The sequence below is a fragment of the Pristis pectinata genome, chromosome 1 (assembly GCF_009764475.1).
Source record: "Pristis pectinata isolate sPriPec2 chromosome 1, sPriPec2.1.pri, whole genome shotgun sequence".
Classification (NCBI taxonomy): Eukaryota; Metazoa; Chordata; class Chondrichthyes; order Rhinopristiformes; family Pristidae; genus Pristis; species Pristis pectinata.
In genome coordinates, this window is record NC_067405.1 from 86,613,884 (window position 1) to 86,641,672 (window position 27,789).

Genomic DNA, 27,789 nt, shown 5'->3' on the forward strand with positions numbered 1-27,789 from the left:
GAAGATTACAAAACTGTAGGGGTTGCTGGGAAGTAAAGAAGGGGAAAAAGATAAACCGTTCTGTTCTGCCACCCACATTTTGTTATTCCTTCAAAGAGCTGGTCTAAAATCTTGGACTGCCTTACCTATCAAATACTACAATGGGAACACCATTACCTCAAGAACTGCAACAGTGGGAAAGCATGCATCATCCAAGAGAGGCAATCGCAGAATAGCAAGAGTCACACACGCATGAGAACAAATTTTAAATATTTTAGAAACTGATGTTGAAACCGTCCAAAATTACATGCACTCACCAGTATTTGGATCCTCTCCTTTAAGTGTGGCCAGTCTCCTGGCGATCTTTAAGGAATGCTCCTGATCCAAGTTGTCCTGTTTTAGTTCAGCTGTTGCTTGGTCCAGAAGATAATTCTTTTCCTCCTCAAGTTTGATGTTTTTGGTGGTGGCATAGTGGAAATTTTGTGGATCGATTCCTTTATTCAGGTCATTCATTTCATCATCTGTGCCCAAACAAGACATCGTCCTCTGTTAAATAATATTCAGAGGGTTTGGGGGATAATTGTAGCCATGTAATGTGCTTTTGAGAAGCTATGAAGATGCAGCAGAGCCAAAAATGGCATCGAAGATGCACACAGATACTTCTAATGAGAAGTGCACAGGACCTAATCTTGCAAAGAGGCTTAAGAACAAAAACCAACTACAAGGGCAACAACTAATTATGAACCAAATCAGTGTTCAACATTTCAAGATATTTTCAAAATCCACAATCCAGCGTGTCCCTTGACTAACCTTGCATGGCTGAATACATCAAACAGAGTGCATTATCCCCCATCATTCCTTTAAATCAATTATTAAAATCTTACAGGTTAATTATGAAATTATTATTTTTGGCTACGGGGCAAATGTATGCATTTTTCATGCTTTCCCTACAATTGACTGATCACAGAGATATTGAGCTGGATGTTAAAGAACATAGAACAATTACAGCACAATTCAGGCCCTTCGGCCCACAAAGCTGTGCTGAACATGTCCCTACCCCAGAAATTACTAGGCTTACCCATAGCCCTCTATTTTACTCAGCTCCATGTACCTACCTAACAGTCTCTTGAAACACCCTATCCCATCAGCCTCCACCACCGTTTCCGGCAGCCCATTCCATGCACTCACCACTCTCTGAGTAAAAAACTTACCCTGACATCTCCTCTATATCCACTCCCCAGCACCTTAAACCTATGTCCTCTTGTGGCCACCAATTCAGCCCTGGGGAAAAGCCTCTGACTATCTACCCAATCAATGCCTCTCGTCATCTTATACACCTCAGTCAGGTCCCCCCTCATCCTCCGTCTCTCCAAGGAGAAAAGGCAGAGTTCCCTCAACCTGCTTTCACAAGGCATGCTCCGCATTCTAGGCAGCATCCTTGTAAATCTTCTCTGCACCCTCTCTATGGCTTCCACATCTTTCCTGTAGTGAGCCGACCAGAACTGAGCACAATACTCCAAGTGGGGTCTGACCAGGGACCTATATAGCTGCAACAATACCTCACGGCTCCTAAATTCAATTCCCCGATTGATGAAGGACAATACACCATATGCCTGCTTAACCACAGAGTCAACCTGCACCGCCACTTTGAGTGTCCTATGGACTCGGACCCCAAGATCCCTCTGATCCTCCAGACTGCCAAGAGTCCTACCATTAAGACTATATTCCGCCAACATATTTGACCTACCAAAATGAACCACTTCACACTTATCTGGGTTGAACTGCATCTGCCACTTCTCAGCCCAACTCTGCATCCTATCTATATCCCTCTGTAACCTCTGACAGCCCTCCGAACTAGCCACAACACCTCCAACCTTCGTGTCATCCGCAAACTTACTAACCCACCCCTCCGCTTCCTCATCCAGGTCATTTATAAAAATCAAAGATAGTTAGGGTCCCAGTACAGATCCCTGAGGTACACCACTGGTCACCGACCTCCACTCAGAATACGACCCCTCAACAACCACTCTTTGCCTTCTGTGGGCTAGCTAGTTCTGGATCCACACTGCAATGTCCCCTTGGATCCCATGTCTCCTCACCTCCTCCATAAGCCTTGCATGGGGTACCTTATCAAACGCCTTGCTGAAATCCATATACACTACATCTACTACTCTCCCTTCATCGATGTGTTTAGTCATATCCTCAAAAAATTCAATCAGGCTCGTAAGGCAGGACCTGCCCTTAACAAAGTCATGCTGACTATTCCTAATCATATTATACCTCTCCAAGTGTTCATAAATCCTGCCTCTCAGGATCTTCTCCATCAACTTACCAACCACTGAGGTAAGACTCACCGGTCTATAATTTCCTGGGCTATCCCTACTCCCCTTCTTGAATAAGGGAACAACATCCGCAACCCTCCAATCTTCCGGAACCTCTCCCGTCTCCATGGACGACACAAAGATCATTGTCAAAGGTTCCGCAATCTCCTCCCTCGCCTCCCACAGCAACCTGGGGTACATCTCATCCGGTCCCGGTGACTTATCTAACTTGATGCTTTCCAAAAGTTTCAGCACCACCTCTTTTCTAATATCTACATGCTCAAGCTTTTCAGGCCACTGCAAGTCCCCACTACAATCCCCCCAGATCTTTTTCCGTGGTGAATACTGACGTATTCATTAAGTACCTCCGCTATTTCTTCCGGATCCATACACACTTTCCCACTGCTGCACTTGATAGGCCCTATCCTTTCACATTTCATCCTCTTACTCTTCACATACCTCTAGAACGCCTTGGGGTTTTCCTTGATCCTGCCCACCAAGGCCTTCTCATGTCCCCTTCTGGCTGTCCTAATCTCTTTCTTAAGTTCCTTCCTTTTAGCCTTGTACTCCTCCAGATCTCTAACATTACCTAGCTCTCTGTACCTTTTGTATGCTTTTCTTTTCCTTTTGACTAGATTTATTATAGCCTTCATACACCACAGTTCCTGTATCCTATCGTGACTCCCCTGATCCAAAACCAGTGGTAACGCCAGGAATTACTGTGCTTCTGACAGAAGTCCCAGATTCTGGTCCTGGCATGGGCCCTGCTGCTTGTGCTGCATCATTGCACTTCTGAGTCCCATCAAGGCAGCACGAACTCCCACAGGCTTCCAGCCCCCGGGCTGAGGAGCCTGCACCATTGCACTGGCACAAACTCAGATAAAGATTTAGAAGAATGTGGAGATTACATCAAATTTACAGCACAGAAACAGGTAATCAATGAACCTTCTCCCAGTCTACTTCACCCAACCTCATCAACATATCCCCCTTTTCCTTTCTTTTTTATGAAAGGCACATCGAAGCAATTCATCTTAATGATTCAGTGTAGTAGTGAGTTCCATATTCTATCCACTCCCCGAGTAATAAAAGGTGTCTTCTGAATTCTTAACCAGTTATTAGTGACTTTATTATATTCATATCCTCACAAAAGGTCAAATGTGGTATCTCAAGATACATAATGTCCCTGATGTGCAAATGCCCTGGCCAATAAGATATCAACCAGCACAAACCAAAATGTCTCAAGTTTTATTTCAAGGTTTTGCCAGTTGATTTACCTCTGGCAAGGCGACAAAATCATATATTAGGACATGGCAATTCCTAACATAAAAAACAAGGAAAAACAACCAAGATTCCTGAAGCTAAAAGCCATCCAATGACAGCCACTGGGAAAATGTGCACATGTTAATTTATGTTCTTTTTTCCTTGTGGGAAAGAAGGAGTTAGCAATCACAGTGAGTCATGGACATTTAATAAAAATAATAATAGAATGCCTTACTTTTAACACCAGAGCTGCATTTCTCATCTATGGCTGTCTCTTCTGACATCTGTTTGAGAAGGTCACTGACTTGTTCCGTTTGAGTCCTGGTATCAGGAGCCTGATGATTCTAGAATAAAGGAAGAGAGTTCAACTGAAAGTTATTGAATGCATTGGATTTTTGCAGACACCTACACAGCCAAATTTGGGATTCAGTGGGCTTCATTTTCATTGCTGGGAATGTGGAACTTCCTGGTTATTTAATGGTCTGAGGAAGGGCCATTGTGGGGAAAATATTTAGCTGTATTAATTTTTTTTTAACAACAAAAACATTAATTTGTTTAAACTAAATGACCAAGCACCCAAGAACACTGATCATTCAGCACAGACAACAGAAAGACGCCATTAAGCTGGAAAGGGTGCAGAGGAGATTTACGAGGATGTTGCTGGGATTCAAGGGTTGAGCAGGTTAGGACTTCTTTTTATTGGAGCACAGGAGAATGAGGGATGATTTTATAGAGGTGTATAAAAACATGAGGGGCACAGATCAGGTCAATATGTACAGTCGTTTTCCCCCCAGAGTTGGGGAGTTAAGAACTAGAGGGCAGAGGAACTAGGTGAGAGGGGAGAGATTTAATAGGAACCTGAGGGGCAACTTTTTCACCAGAGGGTTGTCAGTGTATGGAATGAGCTTCCAGAGGAAGTGGTTAAGGCAGGTACATTAACAACATTTAAAAGATACTTCGACAGGTACATAGATAGGAGAGGTTTAGAGGGATATGGGCCAAATGGGACTCGCTTGGACCAGTTGGGCCGAAGGGCCCATTTCCATGCTGTATGACTCTCACACCAGGAGGTTGCAAAGTTAATTCGCAGTCTGCACTGAATTCAGCTGATGTCTGTTCGGACAGCAGTGAGCAGGACCAGGTTTGGCCCCAGTAAGTAATGTGCCAAGCACCAGATTTAGATCTAGCCATTTAGTGAGGAACTGGAGCACCAGCAGGAAATAATATACAGGACTGTGCCAAATCTACATACTCAGCTGTGTAGGATATCAGGCCAGATCACAGGCAGAGGTGTATAAAAGTACACAACGTTAAGCCAAGTCTACCATAAATTTCTTAGCTGTTTTTCATTATTTTCCAGCTCTATTGATTTTTTTTGTCATAATTAAAAGAATGGTAAGTAAATGTTAAGTAATTTATACGTTCAGCAGGGTATAAAGACATTGCGTGTTCTTACAGGTTTAGGGGTCTGTGAAGGTGGAGTTTGGCCCTTTAACTGGGCTAACCTGTCTTCCATCTCCCTGGTGGAAGGTATGGGTCGCTGAGGTTCCTTCATTAGTGCAGCTAGCCGACACTCAATCTCTTTCTGAGATGGTACAGATTCTGCAATACACAATAACATATTGGTACAGTACAGTATGGAGGAAATGCCCAACTTGGATTGATCCAACTTCTTCACTAATTAAAAGCTGCAATTTTGTTCTTACGTTTCTGCTGAGGACCAAGCCAAAAAAAACTAGTTGATCCAAGGTTTATCTGTTTTTGCCTCTCTGGGTTGGTATTCTTGAATCTTGCACTAATTGATATCAGGAAAAGAAAGAAAAACTTTTTCTGGACAGTATCAATATCAAACTGTTCCAGCTTTATAATGACACCAAGGATATGTGATGACATCAGGATGAACTCTCTACAGTATAACAGTGACTACCACAGTGAATATAATATTGTCTTTATAAGCATTTAGCTGCATTCAGGTGAATGAAAGGTGATATACAGTATGTACGTAATACACAAGGGAGGGATCAGATATTCTTGGAAATATTGATCAATGGTTTGGAAGGATCAGTTTGGATTAAATGGTGTGCCCACAAATTGTATCTTTCGATCACAACCCCAGTTCCGAGTAAAATCATAGCTCAAGGAACACAAGGGTAGAAAGGATGGCATGTTGAGACAATATCTGAAAAGGCTTAAAAAACAATGGTTCAGAACATTGATAAGGATGCCTTAGTGTGAGCATTCAAAAACCCATTCATAACAAGGTTATTATAGTGCAGTCAGTTACTTACAGATAACAAGCCAAAAATCTGTTGGCCAATGAAATTTTCTATGAAATTTGTTATTGTTACACCAGGTGAACACATTTTCCTGACTCATCATTATTTGGTCAAAATCCTGGAACACTCTGCCTCACAACACTGCAGGATTTCTTTCATCACATGGACTATAGTTGTTCAAGATGGCAATTTACAACTAACCTTGAGTGCAAACAGGAATGGACAACAAATGTTGCCCTTGCTAGTGTCACAAATATTTCCGGTAATTAACAATGGAACTCACTTGGTTTGGTTTCTCCCTTCAGCTTCTCCAGTCGTTCAGCAATGGCCCGATCCTCTTTCGAAAGATCACAGTGCTTGAAGCTTATGCCAATGCTGGGCGCCTGACACCCTGCTTTGTGGACTGCAGCTTGACCTTGCTGTTTGGCCTCCAAAGCAGCTACTCGCCTACAGACCAGAAGATAGTTTTATTGGAGCTGGATCATAAGAAGAATTACCTATTAAGGATGCTCGTTTCTTCAATTTACTAAAAATCTCATGTTACCAAGAATTGGAGTTAGAGAGAATTTTCTTGTTGAGTCACCTAAACCAAGCTTTGACATCTAGGAAAAATGGTTCGCTACAATAAAACTCCATTAATCTGGCATGCTTGGGACTTCAGTGGTGCTGGACGAGCAGATTTTCCAGACCATTGGATATTATTCAATATTAATACTCCAATACACTTTTAATTTATTTTTTTTAGATGTTACACAGTAGAAGTGATAAATGTTCCATGTTTAAAGGGAGCACAGGAACTGGGGCCCTGGAGAGTTGGAAGGGAGTCCAGGAACCGTTGCCCTACATTTGGAAGGAGCGCAAGAACCAGGGCCCCATTGAGGTCTCAGGACAGCTTGAGAACCAGGGTCCTGGTGAGTGAGGCAGCTTGGCAAACATCACTAGGTGGGCCAGATGCCGAACTATCAGGATTTCTGAACAGTTGGATAGCAGACTAGTGGAGTTTGACTATATTGTCAACAGATGCTATATGTTGTCTTGTGGCATGATGAAAGCACCCTAATGTCAAAGAATTTATTTAACTATGAAACCATACTGTAGGATTCCATCTGTTTGAGTTCAGAGGAGAGTTCTAATAAAAGTGTTCAAAATTATGAGAGGCTTTGACAGAGAAGGCAGGGTGAAACATTTACTAGCCTCACATGCGTTGGTAATTAAAGGATGTAGATTTGCAATAATTGGCCAAAAGCTTAAAGGAGAAGAAATCGTTTACCAGTGAGTTTTCTAATCTGGGTTTCACTGTCTGAAAGGGTGGTGAAGGCAAACTTGAAAGGGTGGTGAAGGCAAACTTTAAAGGGTCGACAAACAATCTGCTGGAGGAACTCAGTGGCCCATGCAGCATCTGTGGGAGGAAAGGAATTGTCGACATTTCGGGTCGAAACCCTGCATCAGGACCTGCAGATTATTTGTTGCTCCTGATTCCCGCATCTGCAATCTCTTGTCTCTCCAAACTTTAAAGGGGATTGGATATATACTAAAAAAAAAGGAAAATTTGAAGGACTATTGGAAAACAGCAGGGAAGCAGCAGAGAGCCATTAGCAGGACAAGACCCAAATATTAAGATGCAATACCTTTATTACTCACATGTACATCGAAACACACAGTGAAATGCATCTTTGTGTAGAGTGTTCTGGGGGCAGCCCGCAAATGTCGCCATGCTTCCGGCGCCAACATAGCATGCCCACAACTTCCTAACTCGTACATCTTTGGAATGTGGGAGGAAACCAGAGCACCCAGAGGAAACCCAGGCAGACACAGGGAGAATTGTACAAACTCCTTACAGACAGCAGCCGGAATTGAACCCGGGTCGCTGGCACTGTAATCACGTTACACTAACTGCTACACTACCGTGCCTGCCCTACACTACCTATTAACCAAGTTTGACTCCACAATTGAATGCTGTGTTACTGCAGGAAGTCTTCCACCCTCTAGTGCAGATTTTCATCCATATCTAGCACATTGCTGAGTTTCCACAATGTTACTGAAGGCACGCCAAAGGAAAATCTTGTACTCCAACACTCCAACAGAAAATAAGGAATTATTGGTGCCAAATTGAGTCTCTGAAAAGCTCTCTTGTTGTCAGTTTCAGAGCTGAATAACAGCACCTACCCAGCCTTAGTGTTAATATTATTAATGGAAACAGGACCTACATCCAGGTTGAATTGAGACAGTACAATAAGTTATTCAGTTTGCAGACGCCACTGTAGAAGACAGAGGAAATTCCAATTGGGAAAAGAGAGAATAATTTGTACTTGAATCATTGTCCCTCTGGGTGGCTCTCCATCACTTTCCTGATATTTCCCAATTGCCCTACAATTGTTCCCTTTTTAAGTACTTATCCAATTCCCTTACTTGCTTTTTCTTCTATCCTGCTGGGGAAGTACAAGGAGTGCAAGTAGAACCTTGCCAGGACAGTATTTCAAGTCTTGAACAGATGTAGGCTTTAAGAGCATTTGCACAGAAAACACACATATGACAAGGAAGGGAAAACAGAGCTTCTCAAAGATTGCTTTGGAAATAGACACATGGGAGTCCCTTTTGATGCTAAAGGAAACAGGCCAAAAAAAATTAAAAAGCTAACCAAATTAAAAGATAAGTGATGATAGTAATTAGTTAGATGTTTGAAAGGATTAAAAACTACTTGAAATGCTAAAAGAAATCAGATTTCCAATTGTGAAAACATATATCATACAGAAATAAAACATACACATAGGAAATGGTAGGACCTACATTGTGATGAAAAATGTATTAATGGCTTGAAGTTTAATTATTCACATCTAGTGAATTTCCATACTTCATCATCTCCACAAACTTTAATAAGGATGTGGCGCAGAAGCAGTTAAGAGGATAGTCATGGAGTCCATTACCATGGAGTCATTCAGGCATACAGCAAAGAAACGGGCCCTTCAGCCCACTACATCTATGCCAACCATCAAGCACTAATCGACACATCCTCATGTACTCAATTCACATTTCATAATGACATAGGGGAAAAAATTAGGCCCAATGAATCTATGTCAGCCCTCAAAGCGTTCCCATGGTCCCAACCTGTCTCTTATTTCCCTGTAACCTATTCTCTCTCATAACCCATCAATTCCTCCTAATTCTTCTGCCACCCACCTACAACATGGGGAACTTACACCAGTCAATTAACCTACCAGCAAGTCTTGGGGACGTGGGAGGAAACTAGAACATCCAAGGGAAACCCACACAGTTATAGGAAGAACATGCAACTCAGCATAGACAGCACCCGAGATTAGAATTGAACCCAATTGCTCAAACAGACCTAACTACTACACCGCTGTTCGGCCCTATGAGAGCCATCTATAACTCTAATTTATAGTGAATAGAGATTAAATCATCTATTTCTGTTCCCACATTTCTTTGTTAGTTCTCCATTGATACCATTCAGATGCACCTACCTTTATTTTAAAGCAATAAAGTAACAGAAGGAGGTTGCAGTTCTCTTTTGCACTGGCACTTACAAATGCATGTTATAAATACAACCCACCAATCTAGAAGCAACACAACTTACTTTTTGTAGTTCTCCGGTGGAGACCATCTTGCAGTATTGTCCTGTTTTTTGGTGCTGTTAAAGAACAAACAATAAACATTTATTAAAATTTGTTTTCTCTCCCTCTTCCTCCATATTCACATACTATACTTCATCTGGTAGTCTGGGCCTTTCTCCCAGACTGTTGTTAACCTCTGCACCCTTAAGCAAATATCACACCTTCATGCATGGCAGTTACAGGCACTTAATACACAGATGAAAAATGTGCAATCATAGGGGCAGATCATAAAACACATAATAATTCACCGTCTGAGCCACAAACATGAAGGTGGTATTACAGCGCTTTTGATTCAATTTCTGATTCAGTTATCTGATTCAAATATTAAATGTCATTACATTAATTAATCCATTGCATTACCTGTCCCATTTCCTGCCCCAGCTCATCTTCTCTTGAAATTACTGAGCAAGGTTTTGTAACCTCTAATTTTGACTATTTCAATGCCCCGATCAGCCTCACATCTCCCATTCTCCATAAACATTATCCAAGTTCTGCTTTGAGTTTTAATTAACACCGTCTTATTCGTCCTGTGCTCACTGACCTACACTTTCAATGGTTAAACAATGGTTTTTAAAATAGTCATTTTCATTCTCAAATCCATGCATAGCTTTGTTCATTTCTTACCTCTGTACCCTTCAACCCTATAACCCACCAAGATAGCATCACTTGTTGAACTTAAGTTCTTCCACAACCTCCACTTTGATCATTCCTCATCCGGTGTCCTTGCTTTCAGCTGCCAATGTCCTACGCTTCTAATTTTCCTTCCTCTGTACCCCACTTTCAAATAAGCCCGCTTTAATATTTTATGGGGCTTACCATCAAATTTTGTTTAGCAACACTCCTATGCAGCATCTTGAGACAATAAGTTGAAAAGGTCCCATACAAAAGCAATTTTATTGATTAACAGTGAGAAATAAAATATCAATCATCCTGCTGGCCAACATCTCTGCTGAGTTATTTTGAGCTAGCATCAAACACATTATTTAATACACTGCTATATTGTAGAACTACTACTAATAGCAGAACTCCCATGCAAGTGACTCCAATTATGCTGTGGGCAGATTGGGCAACGTTGCATAGTTGTCCATGTGTGCTCATAAGGAAAGCAGATGAGCAAGAGGAAATCACAAACAATCGAAGCCTTATGTGACTGTACTTTCAAACTATGCCAACCTAGCCCCACCACGTGGGAAGTTTCATACAGCTGACAGAACAACCAACCCAACTGTTCCCAAACTCTACCTGCGTAAGCAAAAAGGAGACGTTGACGTTTGTCATTCACTGGTACCCAAGCAAGCAAATGTATCTGAGAAACTCCTTGCAGAGAGAACAATGTTATGCTACAACATAACTGGTTTGTTTATTCCCAGTGTGTATCTAATGATATGAGAGGAAGCCTTGTAAAATGAGATGGTATGAGAATATGCAAAATATTTACATTATTTCTCAGCTATTTGTTCTTCGTGTGTAACAACATAAAGCTCTGCTTCAGTAACATCATGAACAAAAAACAAAATAGAGAGGAAAAGAAAACAAACTGCTGGAGGAACTCAGCAGGTCAGGCAGCATCTGTGGAGGCAAAGGGGCAGTCGACATTTTAGGTTGAGACTCTGCATCAGGACTGAGAATGTAAAGGCGAGATAGCTAGTATAAAGAGGTGAGGGGGAGGGATGAGGCAGGAGCAGGCAAGCGATAGGTAGATCCAGGTGAGGAGGAATTGACGGGCAGATGGCCAGGTGGGGGAGGGGAAAGACATTGGGTAACTTTCCCCTGTATCACCTGGTTCCATCTGCCAATCTCCAACACACTCAATTCACTGGGTCCTCAATATGCTCCCCTCACTGTTCCCATCTGCCCACCATCCATCCCGTTCTGGTTCCACTCATTACCTTTCCTTCTTATCATACTCCACAATCTGCAGACCTTCGTTGTCTCCACCAATCAGCTCCCAGCCTCTGTCGCTACCTCCACCCTTCCCTCCCCCTGATTCCATCTGCCCATCCATCAACTCCTTCTAAACTGGATCTACCTAACACTTCCTAGCTCCTGCCTCACTCCTCCCCATCACCTCTTTTTACTGGCTATCTCCCCTTTACACGCTCATTCCTGATGCAGGGTCTCAACCCAAAAAGCCGACCATCCCTTTGCCCCCATAGATGTTGCCTGACCCATTGAGTTCCTCCAGCAACTTGTTTGTTTTTCTCCAGATTCCAGTATCTGCAGTCTCTCGTGTCTCCATAAAAACAGAAAATGATGAAAACACTCTGTAGGTAAGACAGCAATCTGTGGAAAGAGAAACAGAGTTAATATCTCAGGTCAAGGAACCTCAGTCAAATGCTGCTTGACCTGCTGAATGTTTCCAGCATTTTCTGTTTTTATTTGAGATTTCCAACATCTGCAGTTTTACGATTTTTATGAACAAGTAGTAATTCACTAACTTTCTTGATTATGCTATTTTCACATTATTATTTACCTTGTAAGTGTTCCATGGCATTGCTTGCAGACCTTTTGTTGTGTATTCCCACAGCGGGGGACGAAGGCATTGTAACTGAGGCAAGATGAACAATATGCATAACCACAGTTCTTGCATGCAAGCTGCCAAAATGTAAAAAATTGTGAGTTAAAGAATGTCAATTAATTTACAAACTAAATGCATACCGAGGTCTTCAATGGACTCAACCCACAACTATTAGATATATTCCCCCCATTGAGAGTTTCATTGTACACAACTGATAAAAACAGGATGAAACAGATAAGGCAAGTCTGAAAACAATGGTTAAGTAATGACAGAATATTAAACCCTGTTCTGGGACTTGTCAGGAAAGAACAAATTAGACATATGCAAACATTGGTTGTGTACTGAAAATTGATGGCTGAGGTTGAGGTGATTTTGGTTTGGCTGTGGAGATGGCCAAGGCTGAACAGTTTCCCATTCATCCCGTATATTTATTCCACTCGAGGGAAACCTTGTTGGTGACAACGCAGAGTATTGCACTGAAGGAGATCGAGAAGGGACTTGGTGCAATGGCACAGCCTCACTTCACCTCAGTGTGCAATGGGTCTGTGGTAGACCAGTTACCAAAGATAACAGCTTACATACCATCATGTAGCAGATGTAGAAAAGTGAGCATTTTCTGAGGACAGTACAATTTGAAGAGGATCTACACAAATCCCTGTTGATAGACAGAGCCAAGAGTTTTGTGCAGTTGAAAACATGCATGTGTAGTGATTTGTGATGTCCTCTGAGATGCACAGTGTGGTGAAGATCACATCCATTGCATCTCTTGAATGACGGAATCCATATTGCAACTCTGTGAGGAAATCAAGACACAAGAGACTGCAGATGCTAGCATCAGGAGCAACAAATAATCTGCTGCAGGAACTCAGTGGTCAAGCAGCATCTGTGGGGGGGAAAAGGAATTGTCAATGTTTCCAGTTGAAATCCAGCATCATTACTGAGAATGGAGAGGGGAGATAGCCAGTGTGAAGAGAAGTGGGAGTGGTGAGACAGGAGCCCAAGGTGGTCGATGGACTGAAGAGAGATGAAAGATGATGGGCATGTTGCACTAGGTAAAGCAGGGGAGCGGGGGTGAAGAAACTCTTTGGCAACTCAGAAAAAGTGGTTGAAAAGGACCCTTGTGATGATTTTCCCTATGACAGACCCAGGGAGACCCGTCTGCAATTACTGCAAATGGACATGGCTTCATTCTTAAAGATGGTCACATTTATGGTCAGTCATGGAGCACAGAAACAGGCCCTTCAGCCCATCATGTTCATGCCGACAATCAAGCACCCATCTACATGAATCTCATTTCCACTCACTTGGTGTGTAGTCTCTGTGACTTGGCTATTCAAGTGCTTGCTTATATACTTTTTAAATGTTGTGACAGACTCTACCTCCGCCACCCACTCAGCCAGTGCATTCCAGATTCCAACCATTCTCTGGATGAAAGAGTTCTTCAGATTCCCTCTAAACATCCTATCCATTACTCTAAACATATGCCCTTTGCTATGGGGGAAAGTTTCTCACAATCCACCTCATCCATGCCCCTCAACATTTTGTACACCTCTATCAGGTTTTCTCGCAGCTTCCCCCACTCCTAGGAAAACAAATCCAACCTCTCCAGTCCCTGATGTGTTTTCTTCTTTTCAGAGATGTCATGAACTTGCACCAGTACTTCTCCGTCATGTACTAGTACTCCAGCAGGGATTTTGTCTATTCCAGAAGCTTTGTTGGTGACTTTTTTTTATCCTCTTGCCACGTTGGGTAGAACATAGAATCTTGTGCATAGTGGACTGAAGGATGGAGTCACATCAAAGAGAGAGTACTGGTTGAGGATATCTCGGATTTCCCTTCCAGCAGGTGCTATCCCTGACATACAGTACCTTTTGTCCGTCATTACCTCTTGGCAGGATGGGTCCTTGGGTGTTTGGGCCATAGGTGGTCTTGACAGCACTGACAAATCACTTATGCTGGATCTTTTGTGCTCTTTCCACCCACCATCTGTTGTCTGGGTCTCAGGTTTTGTGCTGGACCTTAAGTTTTCGGTTGCCAGTAAAACCGTTTTGCATTCATTCCTTTATCTTCAAGTCATTGTCACAAAAATGAGTCTCAGTGTTTTCTGGTATAGAGAAGCCAAGAGTGTCTTCACAAATGTTAATTATAGTGAACTTCAGGGCATTCCAGACACTGTGAACTCTCTGTGGCTCCTGTTGATTGGAAGTCATCAGGTCATTTGTGAGGCACTAACAGGCTAGAGCTTTCTTTGTGAGGTTTTTTGAGCCCTTTTACATTGATTTTCCTGCATCAGTGTTTTTGTCACAATCAACATTTTGAGGCCAGATTTACAGATATGGCAGGCAGGCAGGGTTAGGCAGAAGTCAGTCAGCAGTTGGTGTTCCACAAGTAATCTGGACTGTCTTTTGTTATCTTGCTACGTAATCCAATAGGTGCCAATGTTTGGATCAAGGGAGATACCATGAGGTTTGTACTTTTCTCTATTACAAAACAGTATGTTGATTATGACAAGATCTTTCCAAACATTTTTGTCGGGGAAGAACTATTTTAAAGTCAGCTTTCCCTGAAGTTTGTGTCCTTTCCAGCTCTGGAATTGATGTTAAGAAGGATAAGTTTCTTTCCCATTGGGACTCAGGCAGTGAACGTTCAGATATTGGCTTCCCTACCAGAAAACAATGAGTTTGGTTTGATAAAGCTAACCAGGACACACAGAACTAATAACTAGATCTGAGGTATTCTTGATCTCAAGGAAAACAAAACAAATTCTCAATCTTTGTACCCTACTACATTATATTAAAAGCATTATTTATTGTTCATCAATAAGGATTTACAAGGCAACTTTACAACTTTATTTTGTCTTATGTCCAGGCTCATTTCCTTTTCTGGCTTTGTTGAACCCTTCCCTTGTCTTTGCCCTACCCCTGATGGCAAAATTCTCAACATTTTAGATTCCCAGAACCTATAAATGAAATACACCATTTTTAAAACCTAGCTTGTTCAACCAAAGAACCTCCTGTATATTCTCCCCTCTATAAGGCATTGCACTGCATCTTCCCCCCCCCCCATATTAATAAATGATATAAATGCAAGTTGGAATTTCCTTTGAATAAAGACAGTGAACTGTTTACAATAAACAGAAACGTGACAATCTATTAACTGTTGCAAATGCAAAGATTCATAATGTTCTGACTGTTTAATTATGGAACCGACAAGAAAGAAGGTTTATAATTAAACATTCCAATAAGAAGATATTCGTAGCTACTTGCTAACCCTGACATTGAGGTTTGATAACGTAGATTCAGACAGAACAGAAGGAGGCCCTGGATTTCTTTGCCTGAACTTACCTCTTTCCTTCAGCAAAGTGAATTTGGCCGCGCAGGCCAAAACATCGTCCAGTCATCTCCAATCACTAGTGCCCCACACGTCCTAATGTTGTAAAGATCAAAATAATCCGGTTATTTTGGGTCAGTTTCCATCCACAACAACCCTCCATCAGTTTACACTGATTAACCTGCGCTCCGCATCTCTCGGGTCACCTGGAACTTACCGATTTCCTGCTCGCCTCCGATGCACGCTGGGATATGTAGTTTTCTCTCTCTCGCAGTGGGCGCCGTAACCCGGGCAGAAAAAGTAAACGGACTACAGATCCCAGCTCGCATCGCCAACAACCGCCGGCACTCTCTTGCTTGTGGACTCGACGGCAGTCCCAGCGTGCATCCTGAAGCTTGCTGGGAGTTGTAGTCCTCATCGTGGCGAGATGCGAAGGAAGGTGCGGGGTTGCCGCAGTTTGGAACTACAATCCCAAGGCCCATGGCGGCAGTCTTGGGCTCCTGAGTGTTTTGCGGGTCAGGTTTGAGAGGTTGAGTGTGAACATGAAGGCCTGAGTTCTCGTCGCAGTCCAGTTTATCAGCTGGTGGTCGGATTTACAGTTACTCTTTGGCAGAACCGGAGAAATGGCAGCCAAAGAAATCTTGCAGTTAGATCTGTACTCGCTGCTGGGTGTTAGGGAGGACGCTACCGGCAAAGAGGTGAGCAAATGCCGGTCGCTGGTTTAAAATCCCCGCCAGCTCTGGTCAGTGGGCGCGACGCCGGGTCTTGAGCTGCATATTTGGTAGAAGGGTTGAGGGAGGGAGGGCAAGGTGGGACACTCGATCTCGTAAACCGGAATGAAACTGTCATTTCATTTACAACGTGTGCATGGTATTAGTTATAGGGCCATTTCAGTGCTGAGCTGTTCCTTAAGACAGTTACCGAGATATTTTACTCCGAAGGTGGTGGGTGGGTTTATCAAAAATATACACAGTCGCAGCCCCTGTAGAACATTGAGATATTGGTTTTAAAAAAAACAAATTGTTGGAGCTGCCGGCTGACAAAGTCCTGATGGACTTCATCCTAGGTTCTTAAAAGAAATGGCTGGTGAGATAGTTGACGCATTCGTTTTAATTTCCGAAATTCCCTAGATTTCTCGGGACTCCTGCTGTCATCACACTCCCTCCAAACAGAACAGTGACAAGAGTTACGTACTTTCACCCTACTAGCCTCCGCATCTAGCACACCATCCTTTGTCATTACCCAGCTGCAACAAGGATCCCACTACGAGCCACATCTTCTCCTCTGCATCCCTTTCCGCTTTCCCCAGGTGACCACTCCCTGGTCCGTTAATCACTCCTCTCCCCATCCACCCCTTGCATTTGTCCCTACAACTGCAAGAAGTCAACACTTGTTTGTATCTCCTCCCTCATCACCTTCCGGGTGAGGCAAAGATTCATGTGCACCTCCTCCAACCTCAGCTACTGCATTTGGTCCTCCCGATGTGGCCTCCTTTATGTTGGCAAGACCACGTGCAGAAAAGGTGACTGATTTGCAGAGCATCTGCACTCTATGCACTGGCAATCCCGAGCTCCCAGTTACATACCATTCAACTTCCCTTTCCCATTCCCACACTGACCTGTTCATCCTCTGCCTTCTCCACTGCTAGGGTGAGGCCCAACACCAAATATTCTGCCTGAATAGTCTACAACCCAATGATTTCAATGCTGAATTTTCCATTCAGGTATGCCTTTCCTCCTGTGCACGTTCCCCCTCTCTCTCTTCTGGTCCACCTCTAGTCCTCCCATTTTTGTCCCCTTTCTCTTAAACCCCTGGCCCCGCCATCGATCATGTTCCTCCCCCTCCTGGTTCCATCTACCTACTTCACCAACTGGATTGCTCAGCAAACAGGGTCAATTGAAAGAAGGAGAAAGAGGTAGAGAAGTGGACATGCTTGGAGGGAACTCGTGTGCTTGGGGCCTGGGCAGTTGAATGCGTGACAAACAGAGGTAGAGTGAAGAAACTGGAGCACAGAGAGTTGTAAAGTTGGATGCTTGAGCTATTGCAGTGCTGTGAACTGCTATCATGTAGCAAGTATAGAGGTGATCAAGCTGGGACTAGGCAACAGTTTGGGGGTCAGTTAGTGTAAACAGGAAATGGAGGACCAGCAAGAGACCAATGGTAAAATCAGTGTAGCCCAGGCATATTTGAGGATTGCAGCAGCAGAGAAAATAAGAATAAGATAGGAATGGTCAATATTGTATAAAATGGGTGCTCTTGGTGATGTAGAGTATTTGGAGTCATAACCTACTAGAAGTCACAACGAAGCTAGGAACTGTTCATTTTGTCTTCAATTTGGACATAGTAAAATGGAGTTAATGGTTGGGCAATGGAATATATAGTGAAGACCAAAGATAATTGTTTAGACTTTACCTGTATTAACTGGGGGAAATTTTGTTCATCCAATATTCAAGTGGCATCAAATTTTCATTACTGCCTTCCCTCTATATTTCTCCTTGCCTGTCGAGCCCATCCTTAATGGAGACACGAGAGCCCTAGAGATGATGGAAATCTGGGAGCAACATGCATGAAATGCCGGAGGAACTCAGCAGGTACAGGCCTGCATCTATGGAGGGAAATGAACAGACCTGATGAAGGGTCTTGGCCTGAAACATTGACTGTTCATTTCCCTCCAAGAATGTTCCCTGACCTGCTGAGTTCCTCTAGCATTTTGTGTGTGTTGGGTCCAACCTTAACCTCGTCATTAAACTGCTGACAAGGGAGATGCTGTTGATATTTGGCAAAAGGACCCATAGTTTGCTGAGGCTTAATGCCAATTCGTCAACAGCATTTACTTCCACTAATTCTATACGTAGCCCTGCTGCTGAATGGCAAGTGATGATAATAATGACAATGGGATTGGACAGAGACAACATGGATTTATGAAAGAAAATTGTATTTGACAAATCTATTAGCGATTTTATTGACGTTGTTACAAACTTTACAGATTAGGACAAACTAATTGATTTGGTCTATTTGAACGCTCATAGGCTAATAAAATATCACATAAGAAACTTCTAAGCAAAATTACCATGCACAGTATGCAGGATTGAGGACTAGTTAGTGAACAGAAAACTAAGTAGGATTTATTGAATCATCTTTCATTTGGAAAACTGATTGATTAACAAAGTGCTGCAGTGATTGCTGGGGCCCCAACTGTTTGCATTCTATATCAATGATTTAAATCAGGGAATTTGCTGATGATATTAAGGTAGGTTTCAGTGTGAGCTTAGAAGGATTCAGAAGGGCATCAGGGGGATAAAATAGGCTAAGTGGAACATAACATGGAAAATTGGGAGAGCAAAGCAGAGTACTTTTTAAATGGTGAGAAATGAAAGATGGACGGACCTGGGTGTCCTTGTACATGGATCACTGAAAATGAATGTCCAGGTACAGCAAGCAATTAGAAAGACAAAATGGTTTGTTGGACTTCATTGCAAGAGAATTTGAGTACAAGAGTATAGATATCTTGCTATAATTAGAGACCCCTGGTGAGACCACATCTGGAATACTGAGCACGGGTATGGTCTCCCTACCTAAAGATATATTTGTGATAGGGGTGGAGCAAAGGTTTATGAGGTTGATTTCTCTGGTGGTGAGTTTGTGATAAATGGAGAGATTAGTAAATTGAGCCTGTGGCCTTTACTTCAGTGGATTTGAAAGGTCATCTCACTGAAACATCCAAACCTCTTACAGGGCTTGACAAGGTAGACGCCGCCTTCCCTGCTGAGTCAGTATCATACAAATCAAGGAAACTCTCTTTGATTTGCTTGAGAAAGTTCTCCCCTTCCTTGCCCTTCACTCGAGCATTGGTTTAATAAATATTTGGGTAATTAAAATCACCTAATGTCATTACTCCATAGCTTTTGCATGTTGCTGCAATTGCCCTGCAGGTTTTCTTTCTCTTTACCCTCCCCTTGTCCTTTCTTTCTGTAAGGACATTGGCATCACTCCTGTTAAACTCCAACCCATCCATCTTGAGTTAACCCTTCCTGCCCCCGAACTGGTCCTAATCCCAAGATTCTGAAACTCTCCTTCCTGCAGCATCTCATTAGCTTGATCTTGTAATTTTCTGTTCTGCTAATAAGTGGCAGTATGAATAATCCAGAGTACCTTCTCTGAGATCTGACTTTTCATCTTCCTAATCCTACCCGTGCCCCCACCCTGCACAGAATAGTGTACATTTCTCGCAAATCTCCTTTACCCTGGTCCAAGGGAAACACCACAACCAGCGAGGTTCCTGTTGATGGTTGCAGAAATGTCAGTTTGGTTGCAGAAATGCCAGTTTACTCCTCTAACTCTGGAACTCCTGTGAGCACTGTATTTCTACTGTTGGCTGTTCCTGTTAACCCCATCTCCTGCTGGTGCAGTCCTCTGCCCTATGCCACCATATTGTTGTTTACCCTCCTTCACCTTGCCTGTACTGCTCTTTAGTGTAGAATACCAGTTTGAGAATGTCACATACAGGCTGTCCTGAGATTAAGAACGTCTGACCTATGAACACCCCCTACATATGAACGAGCTTCAATAACATTAAATTCAAAAATCTGACATGCTTACATACATTTGTTCCTATGAATGGCAGAAATAGTTTCCTCTTTCTCTCCACTTTTAGTAATTGTTCTTTCTTATCAGTCTTATGTTTGTTGATGCTGTCCATTACAATACTCTGGCAGTATGGTTATATCATGTGATTTTTGTGTATTTTCCAAATTTTGGGTAAAATTGTAAAGTGAAACCCATTTGTTACCCAGAGAAGGCCTGTATCTTGATGCTTGCCCTACTGACTATCCTGAACATCAGAATCAGATTTGTTATCTCTGACATACGATGTGAAATTTGTTGTTTTGCAGCAGCAGTACAGTGCAAAGACATAAAGATCTATAAATTGCAAAAATAAATAAATAGTGCAAGGGAAAAAAAAGAAATAATGAGCAACACACAAAAAGTGCTGCAGGAATTCAGCAGGTCAAGCAACATCTATGGAGGGAAAATGAACAGTTCATATTTGGGGCTGTGACCCTTCATCAGGACTGGAAAGAAAGAGGGCAGAAGCCAGAATAAAAGGGTGGGGGGGTGGTGGAAGTATGAATGATATGAGAAGCTGGGAGGCAAAAGGCTGAAGAAGATAGAATCTGATGGGGGACCATGGAATAAAGAGAAAGAGGTGGGGAACCAGAGGGAGGAAGGTGTGTGTGATGGACAGATCGTGAGGACGGGGGAGGGGAAAGAGAAGATAATGGAGACAGAGGGATAAGGGAAAACAAAGTGGGGGGAACAGAGGGCAGTGGTTACGAAATGTTAGAGAAATCGATGTTGATGCCGTCAGGTTGGAGACTACCAAGATGGCTAATGAGGTGTTGTTCCTCTAATCTGTGTCTAGCCTCAACTTGGCAGTAGAGGAGGCCGTGGACAGACATGTCAGAGTGGGAATGGGAAGTGGAATTAAAAAAGGGAAATAATGATGTAGTGTTTGTGGATCATTCAGAAATCAAATGGTGGAGGGGAAGAAGCTTTTCCTGAATTGTTGAGTGTAGGTCTTCAGGCTCCTGTACTTCCTCCCTGATGGTAGTAATGAGAAGAGGGCATGTTCCAGATGGTGAGGGTCCTTAATGATGGATGCTGCCTTCTTGAGGCACTGCATCTTGAACGTGTCCTCTGTGGTGGGGAGTGTTGTACCCATGATAGAACTGCCTGAGTCTACAACCCTCTGCATCCTCTTTTGATCCTGTGGAGGCTCCATACCAGGCTGTGATGCAAGCAGTCAGAATGCTCTCTATCGTACATCTATAGAAATTTGTGAGAGTCTTTGGTGACATACCAAATCTCCTCAAACTCCTAACAAAGTAGAGCCACTGGTGTGCCTTCTTCATGATTGCATCAATGTGTTGGGCCCAGGATAGATCCTCTGAGATGTTGCCACCCAGGAACTTGAAGCTGCTCTCCCTTTCCACCGCTGACCCCTCAATGAGGACTGGTGTGTGTTCTTCTGACTTCCCCTTCTTGAAGTCCACACTCAGGTTCTTGGTCTTGCTGATGTTGAATGCGAGGTCGTTGTTGTGACTCAAGCTGCTGAACTATCTCAGTCATGTCAGCCTCCTCATCACCAGCTGAGATTCTACCAACAACAGTGGTGTTATTGGCGAATTTATAGATAGTATTTGAGCTGTGCTTAGCTACACAGTCATGAGTGGGTTAAGTGCGCATCCTTGAGGCGCGCCTGTGTTGATAATCAGCAAGGAGCAGATGTTATTACCAATCCACACTGACTGTGGTCTCCCAAGAAGGAAGTTGAAGATCCAGTTGCAGAGGGAGGTAGAGAGGCTCAGGTTTTGAAGATTGGTCATTAGTGCTGAGAGAATGATGTTGTTGAACGCTGAGCTGTAATCGATAAACAGCAGCCTGACGTATGTCTTGCGGTTGTCTAAGTGCTCCAAAGCCGAGTGGAGAGCCAGTGAGATTGCGACTGCTTAAGACCTATTGTGGCAGTAGGTGAATTGCAGCGGTTTCATTCCTTGCTCAGACAGGAGTTAATCCTAGCCATAACCAACTTCTTGAAGCACTCTATGGTACATGTGAGTGCTACTGGGTGATAGTCATTGAGGCAGCTCACCCTGCTCTTCTTGGGCACCGGTAAGATTGTGCCCTTTTGAAGCAGGTGGGAACCTCAGACCGCAGCAGTGAGAGGTTGAAGTTGTCCTTGAACACTCCAGCCAGTTGGTCGGCACAGGTTTTCAGTACCCTGCCAGGTATGCTGTTGGGGCCTGAAGCCTTGCAAGAGTTCACCCTCTTGTAGGATCTTCTGACATCGGCTTCTGAGATAGATAGAGATCACAGGGTCGTCGGATGCTGTGGGAATTCGCACAGATGTAGTGTTATTCTTCCTTTCAAAGCATGCACAAAAGGTGATTAGCTCGTTGGGAAGTGAAGCATCACTGCCATTTATGCTGTTAAGTTTTGCCTTGTAGGAAGTAACGGCTTGCAAACCCTGCCACAGCTGCCGTGCATCCAATTGTGCTTCTAGCTTCACTTGCAATTGCCTTTTTGCTCTCACGATGGCCTTCTCTAGGTTGTACCTGGACTTCTTATAGGTGTCTGGATCACTGGTCTTGAATGCCACAGATCTATCCCTCACCAGACTGTGAATCTCCTGGCTCATCCAGGGTTTCTGGTTTGGGAAGACTTGGTATGTTGTCAAAGGCACACATCTGTTCACGCAGATCTTAATGAAGTCAGTGACAGCTGTGGTATGTTCATTCGGATCCAAAGATGAATCCCTGAATAAGGTCCAGTCTGCCAATTCAAAGCAGTCCGGTCAATGGTCCTGCACCTCCCTTGAACATACCTTTGTGGTCCTCACCACTGGTTTCAGGGTGAGCACCTCCTGGAATGGACAATACAGCCTCTGTAATGTTCCACAGAGACTCTAGCTGCCCTTCAACTATCCTAGTCCCACATGGTACAGGTATTACAACCAAAATAATCTCAGTTACTTGTCCATGATTGAAGAAATTTGTTACTTTTTTTGTGTACACTTTTAATTTGTTACCATGACAGAACAATCACTATAATCTTTTTAGCCTTAGTTTCATAGTTGTAAGGTACAAGAAGTTGTTGATTTGTTATTAGTTTTCTTTTTAATTTAAAGCTTTTTTTTAATTTTAAAAAAAGAAAATACCAACCATCTAATCTTTCCTGCTTCACTATTTTTCCAACTGTTAGAAATCTGAAATAAAGTCAAAGTGTTTGACCTGCTGAACATGTCCAGCAGAATCTGCGGAGACAGGAACTGAGTCAATGTTTTGGGTCGATGACCATTCTTCAGAAGAGGGAAAAGTTGGAAATAAAACTAGTTTTAATTTGCAGAGGGTGGGGGAAGGGAGCAAATATAATAGAAGAAAAGAGTCTGTGATGGGGTAGATGTCAGCAGAGTGGGAAACGGGGCAAGACTTCATCCACTTTAGAAGGAAGAATTTAAAAAAGCAAATAATTATTTAAATGAAGCAAGATTACAAAATATGGTGCAAAGGGATCTGCAGGTCCTAATAAACACATCAAACTACAGCAAGTAATTAAGAAAATTGATGGAATGTTGGTGTTTGTTGCAATATGTAGGGAGTATAAAAGAAGTTTTGATGCAACTTTACGGGGCACTGGCAAGACTGCTGGAGTGCAGCATATAACTTTAGCTTCTGTATGTAAGGAAGGATATACTTTGCATTGGAAGCAGTACAGAGAAGCTTCGCTGGATTCATTCACTTGCATTTGAAGCAATACAGAGAAGCTTCACTGGGTTGATAACTAGGATGTAGGGGTTGATGTTTGAAGAAAGATTGAGCTGGTTGGGCCTTTACTCATTGGATTTTAGAAGAATGAAGCTGATCCCATTAAAACATACAGGATACTGAGAAGGATTGACAGGGTGGATACTGAGAGAACACTTCCCCTAGCATGGATGTCCAGAGGCTCAGAATAAGGCCTGCCCAGTTCTGATGGAAGTGAGGAGGAATTTCTTCTCTGACGACTGAATTTTTGGAATTCTCTATGCCAGAGAGGTATGGAGGCAGGGTCATTGAATACATTTGGGTTGAAGACCGGCAGACATTTGAACTACAAGGGGTATGGGGAGAGAGTAGGAAAATGGTGTTTGATGCCAAGGCTTTAACAGTCATAATCTTATTCAACGGCAGATCAGGCTTAAGATGCTGATTGGCTAACTTCTGCTCCTGTTTCCAACAAATGACTCAAATGGTGGTGGTGTTGGCTTAAAGAAAGAGGTGAAGGCTAGTGAATGACAGGAAGGGGCTGTCTGGAGGGGTGTGGCTGTAAATGGGAGGAGATTAATTAAATCTGAACATATCAAGTGAGGAAAAAAAATTAATGCTGGAAATGTGAGAGGTCCTTTAGACTGAGGCTGGGGAAGTAATAATGGACGATAAGGAAATGGCAGAGACTTTTAAATATTTTGTATCTGACTTCATAGTAAAGGACACCAGAGCCATTCTTTGTGGGGGGGGAAAAAAAAGGGAGCTAGGTACCAGCAAATCGGAAACTATAGACTTTGTAGCTGATGTCTTGCCATGTCTTAAAATAAGAGAGAGTTGTGATCTTACAATGTTCCCTAGATTCTGGAAGCAATCCTAGACTATTGGAAAACTACAAATTCATTATGCCTATTTGAGAAAGGAGACAGACAGAAGGCAAACCAACTATAGTCAGTTTAACCTAATTTCTGTCATTGGGAAATGCTGGAATTCATTATTATGAAAGTAGTAGCAGGACATCCAGAAAATCATAATGCGATTAAGCAGAGTCAATGTGAAAATGAAATTGTGTTGCCAAATTTATTATGTTCTTTGAGGATATTAACAAAAAAAGGTGGATAAAGGAGAACCGATAGATGTAGTGTATTTGGATTTTCAGAAGGCATTTGATAAGGTGCTATATAAAGTTACTGCAGAATGTGGTATTGGGGTTATATATCGGCATCTATGGAGGAATGGCTAACTAACAGAAAACAGCACGCTGGGATAAGTGGGTCATTTTCAAGTTGGCAAGCTATAGTTAGTGGAATGCCTGTGGGATCAGTGCTGAGGCCTCAACTAGGCACAATCTATATCAATGACTTGGAGGAAGGGATCAAGGTTGTTGTAGCCCAATTTACTGAATGCTCCAAAGAAAAGTGGGGGATACAAACTGTGAGGTGTACCAAGTCTGCAAAAGAGATATATAGGTACTTAAGCGAGTGGGCAAAAAAGTTGGGGAAATTAGATAGGAAGAAAAGAAAAGCAAAATGCCATTTAAATGGAGAGAGATTGCAGAATGAAACACAGGATGTTATTATCCAGGACAGCAAATAATTAAGAAAGCAAATGGAATGTTGGCCTTGATTACAAGGGGACTAGAGCATAAAACTACTATAACTGTAAAAGTATTGGTGAGAGCACACTTGGAGTACTGGGTAAAGCTTTGATCTCCTCACTTAAGAAAGGATGTACTGTGTTGCAGGGCTCAATAGATTGACTCCTGGGGTGAGGTGTTTATTTTGTAAGGGAAAAGTGCAGTGGGTTGGGACTATCCTGGCTTTTAAACGACTGAGAGGTGATCTTACTGAAACATAAGATTGAGGAAGCTCGACAGGGTAGGTGCTGAGAGGATGTTTTCCCTCCATGGGGAATCTAGAACAAAGGGGTATAGATTCAAAATAAGGGGTTGACTATTTAAGATGGAAATGAGGAGGAATTTTTCTCAGGCTTGCAAATGTTTGGAATTCTACCTCCCCCATAGAGCTGTGGAGGCTGAATCATTGAACATGTTCGAGGCTAAGACAGACAGGTCGTTGTTCTACAGGGGTTATGGGAAACTGGCAGGAAAGTGGAGTTGAGGCCAAGATCAGGTCAGCTATAATCTAATGAATAACAGACCAAGGTTTGGGGAGCCATGTGGCTTGCATCTGATCCCATTTCTTAAATTCTTAATTAAGTATAGGTGGTAAACACTGGCCTTGTCAGTGACAACTATCCAAGTGAAAATGATATCCTTTGACAGTGGGCTCAACTCTGACAGTTAAAAATGCAGCAAATGGGAAATTATTCAGCTCATTGTGCCCCAGCCATCTCCTTGAAACAACCATCCAATTGGTCCCATTGTTACCTGCTACCACCACTCGTTCAGGCAGTACATTCCAGATCATAACAGCTAAATTCTAAAACTTTATGTCTGTTGATACAAGGCTGTTTGACAGAGAAACATCTACTTGAAATGTTGAAAAGCTCGATCCTTTCTGCTTACTGAACCTTTTCTGTCAATGGAAGTTGCTACTCTCTATTTACTCTATTAAAACCCTCAATGTTGAACCTCTTCTAAATCCTCCCTTTAACCTTCCCTCCTTTTAGTCTCTTCGTGTAGACAAAATTTCTCATCCCTGGTACCACTCTTCAAAATATCTTCTGCAACCTGCCCAAAGACTCAATATCATTCCTAGAGTGTTGTGCCTGGAATTTGAAGCAATACTCCACTTTAAATCAGGGAACTGTAAGAATTTTTTATGCCTTTATACTCAGTGCCTTTATGTAGAAAGCCTGGGATCCTGTATGTTTTTTTTTAAACTGTATAATTTGGAGGTAATTAAGTGCATGGCACATGAAGTACTGTGCACATTAACATATTTTGGCTTTTTTGAGTATTTGGTACCAATTCAATTAAGAGAGCAGAAACTGAAGAGAGGGACCTTGTGCCCAGGCTTAGATAGTGATGGTGAGAAAGAAAGTGCTATCCTGGATAAAAGCTAAAGGGAGAAGAAATTGACTGGGGTAAGTCCACAGATTGATGGTGTATGTTTTGGGGCACACAATTACACTGGGTGGATTGTGGCCTATTTTTTCATAGGTAGATTAATGCAGTCTGATGTGACTTGCTCTCTGATACATTCTCTCCACACTACCTCTTTACATGCCAAAGAGTCATATAGCAGAGAAATAAGTCCTTTGGCTCACTATGTCCATGCTAACCATCAAGTACCCATCTATCCCAATCCCATATACCATCCTCTTGTCTGTGGCCTTCTATAACATGGCAATTCAAGTCCTCCTCCAAATACATTTTACCTTGCCTCCACCATCTTTTCAAGCAGTACGTTCCAGAGGGCAACCACCCTCTGGGTGGGGGGGAAAAATGTCCTCCGATCCTCTTTAACTCCACATTTTTTAAACCTATGCCCTCTTGTTTTAGACATCTCCATTAAGGGGAAAAGTTTCCCCACTGCTAATTCTTTCTATGCCCCTCATTGTTTTGTATATGTTTGTCAGGTTCCTCTCATTCTTCAATGCTACAGGAAAACAAACCCAATGTATGGAGAGGGAGCAACACTTTGGGAATTGAAGCTGGGCAAGTGACTGAAGTGCACATCCATTGCCTCCCATGATGGAATTACAGGCCCCAGCATGGGCTCGTTGACTTCACACAATGTTGCCTAACTCAATGAAACCATGTGGCTCCTGTCTAAAACCTTGCTTCCCAAACCCCCTTCTTTGGTTAAACTTGCATTCCAACATGGGTCACCTGCAGGTTATTATTATCCAATCTAGTGGGCAGAGTGTACAAAACCTCAGTTCTGCAACCTCACCAGACATTTTTCATTCCCCACTGGTCCTTGTAATATCTTTATGATTGCTTTGAGTGTAGATAGACATCTCTGCAGACACAACATTGTAAGAGTTGAGGCTAGTAGATCTACCCCCAACCTCCTTCCTTGTTGACAACCCCACAAAACCTCTGCCTGGTTTTGATTTGTTCATGACATGAGTGGATGGTCTTTAACTCTTGCCTGCCTGGATACAAATGCAACCAACCTGTTTGCATGGGTATACACGATAATCCCCTGTGTAAATGTGGGATGGTTCAGACAATGTGTCGTATTATTGACATTTGCTCACTGG

General features: G+C 42.7%; 2 protein-coding genes across 2 annotated transcripts in view; one reads left to right on the forward strand and one right to left on the reverse strand.

Annotated features, from left to right (window-relative positions):
- Positions 1 to 11,743, reverse strand: part of zfyve19 (zinc finger, FYVE domain containing 19) — a 31,866-nt gene extending 20,123 nt beyond the window's left edge. Inside the window, exons 1-6 of the mRNA XM_052016505.1 lie at positions 11,634 to 11,743; positions 9,429 to 9,482; positions 6,120 to 6,283; positions 5,017 to 5,162; positions 3,796 to 3,904; positions 297 to 500 (exon numbers count right to left, since the gene is read on the reverse strand). Coding sequence (XP_051872465.1) covers positions 297 to 500; positions 3,796 to 3,904; positions 5,017 to 5,162; positions 6,120 to 6,283; positions 9,429 to 9,482; positions 11,634 to 11,704 — 748 coding nt within the window. The 5' untranslated portion in view covers positions 11,705 to 11,743. The remainder of the gene's footprint in view (positions 1 to 296; positions 501 to 3,795; positions 3,905 to 5,016; positions 5,163 to 6,119; positions 6,284 to 9,428; positions 9,483 to 11,633) is intronic.
- Positions 11,744 to 15,796: 4,053 nt separating this feature from the next.
- The window catches only part of dnajc17 (DnaJ (Hsp40) homolog, subfamily C, member 17), a 98,417-nt gene continuing 86,424 nt past the window's right edge, over positions 15,797 to 27,789 (forward strand). Inside the window, 1 exon segment of the mRNA XM_052020501.1 lies at positions 15,797 to 16,011. Coding sequence (XP_051876461.1) covers positions 15,937 to 16,011 — 75 coding nt within the window. The 5' untranslated portion in view covers positions 15,797 to 15,936.